Genomic DNA, 11,221 nt, shown 5'->3' on the forward strand with positions numbered 1-11,221 from the left:
ATATGTTAGGAGATCATGGTTTTCAGGTGGGAATAAACATTAGACCTCGGTGCAAGCGTTTTATTTGGTATCTCTGGTACTTGAAGAAATTGATTGAAAAGTTTGGCCAGAGATAGATAGTATGAATTTACAATTTTCTCGCGATATAATTATATCCAGCTCTGGCTCATATCTTGTCAAATGACTGGTCCTAAAAGGTCCTATGAGGGAATGGAAGGACGCAAGTGAGCAACAAACTCAAACTTTGGTTTCGCCTTCTGATGATTTATTTATCCACATTTAAACTACAGACTTGCTCGTATCCAAAGATGGTGGTGATGGTAGTTTACCCGGTTTGAACCTATCCCCTCCCCTGGAATTTTTGTCAGACGTGCACAAAAGTGACAAAATATTTGTAAATAATTTTGGCCCCAAAAAACTTTATAATCACTAACCTTCTTTGTCTTCCCCCTCCTTCGTTGAACTTTCTTGGACCTTCTCCTGGAAAAAAATTCTGGATATGGTTGTGATCATAGTCTTTAGAATTTTCAGGTAGTTATGTGGATTGGAATTTACTTGACAATTTAATATGGCTTTAGTTTCGATTGAGTTAAAATTAAGCCTTGATAATAAATCTAATTAAAACAACCTAAACAATAATTTTAACTATTTTACATATTAAAATTGAAAATAATTTGAACTTCAAATTTATTTTGATCTAGTGCTAAGTTAATAATTAAAGTTTTCATCAAATAATGGTTTTGGAGTTGTAATTAGATTAATTTTTTTTCTGTATTAAATTTGTTAAGTTTGTCTTAGGAACTGCTCCCGAATTTTGGAGTAATCCGGGAGTTATATTAGTTATAACTAAATGGCTTTAATTTAGATAAAGTTAAAAATAAGCCTTGATATTAAATCTAATGAAATCTAATAAATCTAATTAACTGCCTTTTAGTTATATTAAACCCGAAGACCTTGGTATGATGGTAGAGCTGCTCTTTAAAAAGAAGATATCCAATTTTGTTTATGAAGAACTGATAGGGTTGTATCTTGATGGTGAACAGAAAAACCCAACGGAGGTACGGTTTTACTACTATTAACTATTATTTAATTAATATTACTATTATTTACTACTATTATTGGCAATTTATCTTAGTCTAAAGCAACCAGAGATCAAGACAGCTCAAATCCGCTTCACTTCTTAGGATACGGTAGAGAGCCTACGATATCGGAATCGATGCTTTTTGGATGATCGGGCTCAAGTAGATTTTCCTAATTCCTGGAACGATTTCACTGTGCAATCTATGATTTTTTTTTGGGGGGGGGGGGTTAAGCCTCATGCAACAACAATTTTTGAAAAAGTTTTTTGTTATTTTTGTAAGTCTGGCAAAAGCTTCGGGAAGAGGAGCATAAATCAGGTAGTCCCCCTCCCTGGATACAGCCCTGTCCTATTTATATTCAAATTAAGCTAGTGGCCTATTGGAACTTTCCAAGGTCAAATTTGCTTGCAGCTCTTTACCTACGGTGTTGCTACCTAATACTCCTGCCTTATTATGAAAAAGATTAAGTGAATTACAAGGTCATAATTGCTATTGCCTGCCAACGTGTGTTTTTGTCTGTTTTTCTTTTCTCGTTAGTATTACTCGTAATACTTTTTATTTAATTATTTATACTTAATACTTATAAGTATACTTAATTATGCTTAATATACTTAAGTATATTATACTTAAGTATATTTTACTTAATATATATACTTAAGTAGTATATATACTAATATATAATTTTATATTTATATTATAAAAGAATATATAATTCTTAAGTAATATATACTAATATATATAAGTAGTATATATACTTAAAGTATGCTTAATATTTATACTTAATTTATAGGTTAATACTTATTACTTACTCGTTATAAACTTTTTTTCTTGTTAGTTTTACTCGAGAATACTCCGATGCAACTTTGACATCTGACGGTAAACAGGATAGCCTTAAGAAACTGAGGTTTTACTATCATTACAACTATACTATGAAGCAGAGGGTTTACTTGTTAAAATATTGTGGCTTAAAGACTTTTGGTTATTTTGTTGGCTATTTTCCGTAATTTATCTTTGAGTGTCCCAGTCTGTAATTTCTCTTTGAGTGTCCCGGTCGTCATTTATATTCCCTGTGTCCCGGTCGTCATTTGTGTCCCGGTGTCCTGGTCTGTAATTTCGTCAGTCGACAAACATGACATCAGACGACAAACAACTTCATGACGACATACAGCTCAATCCTTATAATGACGTCAGTCGACAAACATGATGTCAGTCGACACACAAACATGACGTCAGTAGACAGACACATAGACAAACAACTTATTTTTATATATATAGATGACGTTACTTACATGAATTTCTATTTAAAAAAAAAAAATAAGGTTCTAAATGAATATTTTTAAACTCATGACCTATCTAGATCGTTTTTTCAGCCTGAAAACATTTTGATAGCATTTTTTTAAGGAGCCATTTTTAAGAAAAAAATATGCATAAATAAATACACAGCTGCTTGTTTAAAGATATAAGATGTATAACGATCAAAATTTATATTTATTGTATTTTCTTGGTTATAAGTTAGAATTTACATTTTAATCTTTTCTATAATAGGTTGTTGAAGAAAAAGGATGGTTTGTGATTGACGATTCTGAAGAGTTGAAAAAACTGTGCCAAACAGCTATGGATCAACTACCTAAAGCAGTAAGCTCTTTATTTATTTTTGTTTCAGCTGATGTACTCGTAAAGCCATTGAATCTAGGTTTTCATGTTGAAGGCCTAAATGAAGAAGTTCAAAGGACTTCATTTAGCCCTGAACAAGGGCTATTTGAAGCTTACCGAAAGCTGCAAACTCTTTATTTATTTTTGTTTCAGCTGATGTAATCGTAAAGCCATTGAATCTAGGTTTTCATGTTGAAGGCCTAAATGAAGAAGTTTAAAGGACTTCATTTAGCCCTGAACAAGGGCTATTTGAAGCTTACCGAAAGCTGCAAGCTCTTTATTTATTTTGTTTGAACTAAAACAACATTTAAACCATAGAATCTAGGCTTTCAATTGGATTTGATTGTCTTAGTGGATCGGCCCTGATAAGTCGGCTCGAGCCCCTAAAATCTCATGACTTGTTTTGCAAATCTTTTTTATTTTCCTATTATTCACCTGTTTTTAAATTTGATGAATTAATGCCTTAAAATGTTAATAATATTTGATTTATTAAAGTTGTAAAAGTGAAAAAAAAAAACGGTAAATTGCAGATAATTTTCTGGGCTTGTGAAGCCTCAGGGGGGTTTCGAACCCTAATTAAGTTAATTTATGCTCGTTTTGAGTTTGACTTGGTTATTTATTGTAATTTCTGTTCGTTGGGTTTCATTTATTTATCGATGTAGTATCGATGGTAGTTTGTCATAGTTTTACGCTTGGTAGATTAGTTGATTTTATTTTGTTCATTTTTGTTTCATGAAGGTCTACTTTAATTGAAAAACTTATTTTGTTGAAAAATTTTGTTTTAATTAATATCTGTTCGTTTTATATAGACATAGTCTTTTCAGGGGGAAAGAAAATAATAATTTAAATCTTTTCTTTTTTTTTAAGAATTTGTAGTTTGGCCTGCTATTTGTATGCTGGATAAAATTTTTCAGCAATGTTTAACAACATATACCCTTTTAAAAATCTGGACACAAATAGTAGTGTTCAATTTAGTGTTATACCTCCTCTAGTTGACGTGAAAAATTAAACTTTATACCATTCGCGAAAAAATCTATTGACAGCTTGGATACATTTACACTCTTTTGATTTAGTTTTTAAGAGCAGAAGTAGTAATAGAAGTAGCCCTGAAAGTTTGAACATAATACTCTCTGTTGTTTTCGGGATGCTGTTGAGATGTTCTATTGGCAATCAATATACATACACTGCTTTTTCATTTAATCTTAAGCAGCATTTAGTTTTTAAACAAAATGGGCAAATTGCATAACTGTGGGGTTGACCTACTTAATAGCCGTAGAGATACAACAAGACCGTTCAGCTATGCTGAACAAAATGTCTATCTTAAGTTTTGATTGGAAGTGTTTGGAAAATTATGAGCTAGAGAGGAGGGAGTACTGCTTTGCAATCATTTTTGACTCTTAAAAAGGACACTAGAAGTATGAATTTCCAATCAAATTAGCTCCTTTAAAATTAGCTCCTTAACCCCCCCCCCCCCCACGCTCGTCATTTTCCCAATGACAACCAATCAAAATTTGGAGATAACAATTTTGTTCATCATAGTTGAAGGGTCCAGAAATTATGTATGTGAGGAAGACACCCCCGCCCCTAAAGCTCTCAGGGCAAGAGTTGTAAGTTATGCCATGGGGGCAATTTGAACTACATTAAAACATACTTTGCGTATGCAGATTGTCAAAAGGGTAAACCTCAAGAATTGATTTGGGTATCTTCAACTCCGAAAGTTGAAACTTTCGGAGGATACTTAAAGGAGATGATCAATTGACAAAAAGGCAACTTTTTACTTACTTTTACTTATGCTGCTACTGCTACTAAACTATTCCAACTACTACTTCAATTACAGCAACTTGTAAGGCGTAGATTATTAAGGTGAAAAGGGTGTCAAAAGCGCACATCAACATTATTTTCGGAATGGCTTAACGTGTCAACGTGAAACTTCTGGGGCATCATGAAAGCGATGTTCAACTGAGCAAAAGGCAATATGAAGATGCTGCTACCACTATTAATACTGCTGCTACTACTGCTGCTTCTACTACTAATACAACACTGCAACTATTTCCACTACCACCAAAACTACTGTGATAATAGTGCTTAAAGACTAATTCTTTGAAGGCAACATTTGAGAGAATATTGATGGCAAATTCGAACTAACAAAAGACACTATGTGCATTTAGATTGTCAAAATTGCGAATATTAAAAATGGATTTGTGTATTAAGTTGGAACTCTCAGAGAGTACTTAAAGGGACAGATCAATTGACCAAAAGGCAATATGTGCACACTACTGCTGATACTAATGCTACTGCAACATTTACTAATTCTACTTCTGCTGTTTCTGTTGCTCCAACTATTACTTCTATCGCAACTACTTCTAACGTTAAGGACACGAAGACAAAAATTTTAATAAGCATACGAATATACAAGATCAAATCGACAACATCATAGTAATGGTGCTATATCAGGTTGTAATAACAATTATATATATATACAATTAATAGTATTAATAATATTAATTACACTAATAATAATATTAATACTATTAATATCAATTAATAGTAATAACAATTATATTAGGTTGAGTGGCTGTATTACAGCTGTTATTTTCTTATATTTATATCTATTTTATTTTATTGTAAATATTTATTTTATAATTCTATTTATACATCTTTATTTATTTATTTTATTACATATTTATACCATAAAATATTATGAACATTTGTGCTGATTGTCACTTAATCCTGGAGATAAACTGTTAATCTTTTTCAAACACAGTCTTTGTTTTTGTTATAACATCTTAATGAAAGAGTACTTTCTATTCAAAAAGTGTTCTATAGTGAATTTTATTTATATTTCTTTTTTTTATATTTTAAGGTTTCTGATTATAGAAGAGGTAAGAAGAGAGCTATTAATGCTTTGGCTGGTCAGGTGAAAAAGATATCCGGCGGAATGGCTGATATGAATTTAGTAACAAGAATATTAAAAGATCTTTTATAATAAATTTGAAATTTTTTAGTCTCTCACTATTGTATTTTGTCTAGGAATTTTTCTGTTTATTGTATTTTTTTTTCTGAAAGGCTAAAACCAATTAGAATCGTCCATGAGAGGGTTTGGGGGTAGGGCAACCCACTAATAGTACTCCTGTCAAATACAACACTGCTGGCAAATTAGGCTAGCCATATTCATTTTTCTGTGTAAGCATTCCGGTCCGAAAAAGACGGAAGAAGGTGTTTGCTTCCACAAAAGCTGCTACTGTGTTTCACAATTTTTGAACTAGCTGATAATAAATATGAGCTTAATAATGGGTCCTAATCAAAAGACTAACTATGTTTCAGAAATGGTACATAGGTTATCCATTGTTAAATAGTTAGGTAAGAATTTTCAGTAGATTTATTTGGCTTTATTCCATTCTTAGTATCCTAAATGTGATTTCAGTAATGATTTTAGAATATATTTTTGTATATTTTATTGTGTCAATCGTATATTTCGACTTTTTTTTTTTTTTTTTTTTTTTTTTTTTTTTTTTTGGCAGAGTCATGAACGGTTATTATCACAGGGTAGCTGCATGATGACATTACTGCTACCAAATTGTGGATTTATCAATTTTCCAAGATTTCAATATTTACCGTCGTTTTCCTAAGAACAGAAAATTTTATCATTGATAGTAATTTCACTATTTACCATTGTTTCCCAAATAGCTGAGAATTTTACCATCAATAGAAATTCGAATATTTACCATCGTTTTTCAAACAAGCGTGAATTTTGAACATAAACCTGCTTTTAACTTGTGTCTCTTTAAGTTTTTTATTATTTTAAAAAATAGAATTGTGAGAAAGAGTCAAACTTCAGCGTAAAGAGCGAGGCGTTGAGGAGGGGACAACCCCTTTCGTATACGGAATAATTTCTGTTCGTTTTAAGTTTTAACGTTGCTCCTTACTTGCAGTTAAAAAACTTGCTTTTTTAATTTAATGATTCAAGGACTCAACCTCAATGATTATGATATATGGCTGTAAACTGAAAAAACGAAAGATAGACATTTGTTTCGCTTGTGTCCTTCTAAATTTTCAATCTATCTTCCTCATTTTATGGCTATTCTTTCAAGGTCTATAATAAAGATATTAAACGATTAAAGAAGGTCCGCAAAAAGGCAGGTGCACAGACGGAGGCTATCAAGGTTTTCCTTATAATTTCCCATATTTTTATTCAATTCGCCTGTTCTTTATGTTTTCTCGAATTTGCTCCCATACTTACCAAAATTTTGAGCTTTCGTTGAATTAAATTACATTGTGCGTTTCTGGACTTTATGCTATTTTGTTTCTGTATTAGTGCCTATTTCTGGTCAATATTGTTTTATACTAATAATTTATTTTAACAATAATACATTTAACAAATTTTAGATTTTATATATTTCTGTATTTATATATAGCAATAATATTTATAACAAGCTCTGTTCATTTTGACCAGCTTCAAGGGAAAAGACAAAGCAAAAAGTAAGTGGTTGCAAACTTTAGCAAAGAGCGATCCGTGCTAAAATTAACTAAAACTGTAATTAGATAGAACTTGAGCTAGAATCCGACATCTCGCGGCATACTCCCCTTTTCTAAAGCAGCTCCAAGTGTGAGAGCCTGGGGTGATTTACTGAGCTATACCAAGATGAAGTATTAGCCGCTCGGTGTTATTTCGAGTTTTAGATTCTCCAGAGGACGTTGCGCTATAAGAGTAGCCTGCGGTTAAAATATCTATGACTATTTGGATTATAGTTTGTGCCACCCTCGTACTGGTGGTAACCCCTACAACCCAAATAAAACACTTCTAATGTCTTCTTGTTTCGCAGGGGTATTAACTCAATGGACTGACGGCCATTGGAGATTTCCCTAAAAAAACAACTTGTTTGAAGAACTCACCTTGAAATTCGCAAAAACGATGATCGTACAATTCATTTTTGATGTTTGACCGCCCCCTCGAACAATTATTTTTATGCACTTCTTTAGAGATGGTTATCTATATTGAAGCTTTATTATACCAATATAAACTTGAATGTAAAACCCTGGGCTGAAAGAGGGAGTAGTAGCCGTAGCAGAGTCCCGGATCAAGAAGTTTGAAGCCACAAACAGTAAATGCCCTTGTTAACTAAAACTGGAACTTCAAAGCGCAGTTTCAATTTAAATATTTACAAAAACGAAAATCCATTATTTTTCACTAAATTTTTTATTTCAGTTCGCATTCAGCAGTCAATGGATAAACTTGTCTGACTGCTTTTGCCCGGATACAACGGTTGCTATGCCATGTTGTAGACTTATGTGAATAATAGCGTGATAATTGCTTAAATTAATTGTTACAATATAATCTTGGATATAAAGGAGTGAGTTCTACGTTCGAGCTAGTTCCTGAGGAATCCTGATGTGGTGTTAGCCGTGCCCTTTTAACGGTTTATGCAAATTGCACGCTGTAAACTAGCGTGGGTAAAAAATAAGTTTTTGTAAAGGTAGGTGACATATTATTTTGATAAAGTCAGGATGGGAAAGAAAGCCAGACCCAAACGCAACCGGACAGAAGCTGAGCTATCGGATCCGGTTATGAATTCTACTAGTAATTCGGATACGAGTGTTAATGCGGACTGCCAGAAAACGAATGCAGAGAATATCATTAAAATTTTGGAAATGGTCCAATCTATAAATGTGAACATGGAAACCCTAAAGCAGAGTGTATTTGAAATTCAGAACGATTTGGGTACAGTTAAAAGTCGTGTTATGGTGCTTGAAAATAAAAGTAATGCAACGGACAATGAAATTGCAACAGTAAAGTCGGAATTTCTAACTCTACAAAGTATTGTAAAAGCCCAGTCACAGCTGATTAAGAAATGCAATGAGGAAATGAATGTGGTTGTGTCCCAGTCTCTTGTTGATGAAAATCGGGAAAAGTTGCATAATTTGTTGTTTTGGGGCCTTAATGATGTACCCTTGAATGAGGCTGCATCTCGGGTTTCTGAGGTGATTGTAGCTGGTTTGTCACTCCCACCTGACAAGTTGCCACCATTCATTGTGGTTCACTGTTCCAAGAATTTTGTTAAAATTAGGGTGGACAGTGTCCAGGCACGTTTTTTGATTCTAAGTAATGCGAAAAAATTAAAAGGGAAAGAGTTCGGTGTTTATAAGTCTGTTTTTATTAGTGATGATGTCTCACCGCGTGTGCGGGTTTTGCGGAAAGAATTACTTGGGTTACGTAAGCGTTTGGCGGATAATGGTGTGGAATGCTGGGTACCTCCTACCCTACCACCCAGCATCTCTGTTAAAAAGGACAACCGTGTTATTAAAGTGCCTTGGTACAATGCTAAGAGTTTGTTGGATTCTTAATTTTTTTTTTAAATTTTTCTTTTTTGCAGTTGTTAGAATTAGTGAGTGTTTATTTGTTATTGAAAAGAATAATTAAAAAAAATAATAACAAAATTTAATAAAAAAAAACTTACTATTTTGTCGCAATAATTATGGTTGTGTGATTGTAGGAATTAGTAGCCGTTGTATTTGGTAACTTGTACATGGATTCGTTACGGGTTAACGAAATATGGCCTGTTTCTTTTTGTGTTTGTTTTTTTCTAAGATGGAAAGTGTCATTCTTTTGTTGTTTATTATATTCTATTTTGTTCTTGTTTAGTTCTTTTTCTTTTCTTTTTTGTTTTGTTGTGGAGATGAGGCCAAATTACTTTGTTGTAAAACTGTATAAATATGGTTGATGATGATTGTGGCACCCCGGGCAACAGCCGTCTTAAAATTTTGGAAGCTTCATTTGTGGATTTTGGTAGTATGTTTACGGAGCAGCTCCACCGGAATTATGATATTGGGATTGCTGGTCAATATGTTTCTTGTAATTCAAAGTACTTATTTAAGGATGGTTTTAGGTCCGTGAATGGTGGTGGTGATTCTGAAGATCTCAGAGTTTTCCATCTTAACTGCCAGGGTTTGAACTCATCTTTTACTTTTATAAGCGAGATATGTGAACTTTCCATTTTTCAGGTTATTGGTCTCACTGAAACATGGCTAAATGAGCATAACTCTGCTCTCTTGGATATTCCAGGGTATACATTTTATCATAGGAATCGTCAATTTCGTCAACATGGAGGTATTGGAGCTTATATACGGAGCGATATCGAGGTTTTGGTAAGAAGTGATCTAGTGCTGTTTCACGAGATGTTATTTGAGCCACTTATCCTTCAGCTCAGGCTTAAGCCAAAAGATGTTTATGTTGTTGTACTATATAGACCACCATCTGGGTCTATACCGGCCTTTTTTGATATTTTGGAGGAACAGTTGGATAAACTACCTACTGGTTCGCACCCATTCTTCATGCTTGGGGACTTTAATATTGACCTTAATGATATGAATTCGAATACTCCTATAGATTTCCTACAGCTTTGCATGTCATATAGTTTATTTCCCACTATCAATATTTGTACGCGTGTTACCACTTTAACGGCAAAGCTACTTGATAATATTCTTTCTAATTCTAAATTTTCAGATCCAGGGGTTATTGTTACTGATGTTTCTGACCATTTTGGGATTTCGGCAAGTTTTAAAGTTTGTTTTCCGAGGCTGCAAGGTTCTAGACTGAAAATGAGTATGTTACCTGTGCTCAACCAGGGTAACTTAGAAAAGTTTAAACAAGAGATTTCTAATGTTGATTGGAATAATAAAGTTGAAAATCTAGATGATATAAATATAAGTTTTCAAAGATTTTATGATACATTGATCTCTATTTTGAGTAAAACTTGTGTAGTGAATCGGACAAGGTCAAGGAAAAAGATGCCCAAAAAGCCGTGGGTGTCACCTAGTCTTCTGCGGTGCATAAATAAGAAAGACCAGTTATATAGGGATTCAATAAGGAATGAAAATGATCCAGTTTGCACAAGAATTTATAAAAATTATAGAAATGCTCTTAATAAACTTTTGAGAAACGCGAAGAAAAAATATTTTGAGTGTAAATTTAAAGATGCTAGTGGAAACCCAGCTAAAACTTGGAAAATTATTAAAAGTGTTATATCTTCAACAGATCCGGTTCTGCCTGACGAAGTTACTACAAGTGATGGGTTAAAATCGAATGAGCCTGCTGTAATCTGTAATGCCCTTTCGGAACATTTTGCAACTGTTGGGGCTCGATTTTCTCGTGCTACAGTAGCTTCTGATAATGATCCTCAGCTCGAGACTTTTATGGGTACTTCTGTCGATGTATCAATGTATCTGAGACCTGTCACTCATGATGAAGTTCGTAAAATTATCTTTGAGATGAGAAGTTCTTCGGCTGGGAGTGATTCCATTAACCTTGTTGTTTTAAAAGCTGTGTTTCCAAGCATTTCACATATATTAACGTCCCTTATTAATGCTTGCTTTAAGCAAGGGAAGTTCCCCAATTGTCTTAAAATTGCAAGAATAACTCCTGTGTTTAAGGGTGGTAATAAGAATGATCTGGGGAATTATAGACCAATTTCATTATTACCTGTTGTTTCACG

General features: G+C 33.3%; 1 protein-coding gene across 3 annotated transcripts in view; it reads left to right on the plus strand.

Moving 5' to 3' along the window:
- The window catches only part of LOC136043908 (glutamyl-tRNA(Gln) amidotransferase subunit B, mitochondrial-like), a 114,609-nt gene that overhangs the window by 92,674 nt on the left and 10,714 nt on the right, over window positions 1–11,221 (plus strand). For 2 of the 3 annotated variants that reach the window (XM_065728947.1, XM_065728948.1), the window contains exons 9-11: window positions 935–1,058; window positions 2,625–2,714; window positions 5,596–5,741. The exons of the other annotated variant lie outside the window; for it this stretch is intronic. In XM_065728947.1, coding sequence (XP_065585019.1) covers window positions 935–1,058; window positions 2,625–2,714; window positions 5,596–5,718 — 337 coding nt within the window. In that variant the 3' untranslated portion in view covers window positions 5,719–5,741. Of the gene's footprint in view, window positions 1–934; window positions 1,059–2,624; window positions 2,715–5,595; window positions 5,742–11,221 lie in introns of those variants that run through there. 3 annotated transcript variants of the gene reach the window in all.

This window comes from Artemia franciscana, chromosome 2 (assembly GCF_032884065.1).
Source record: "Artemia franciscana chromosome 2, ASM3288406v1, whole genome shotgun sequence".
NCBI classification, from domain to species: domain Eukaryota; kingdom Metazoa; phylum Arthropoda; class Branchiopoda; order Anostraca; family Artemiidae; genus Artemia; species Artemia franciscana.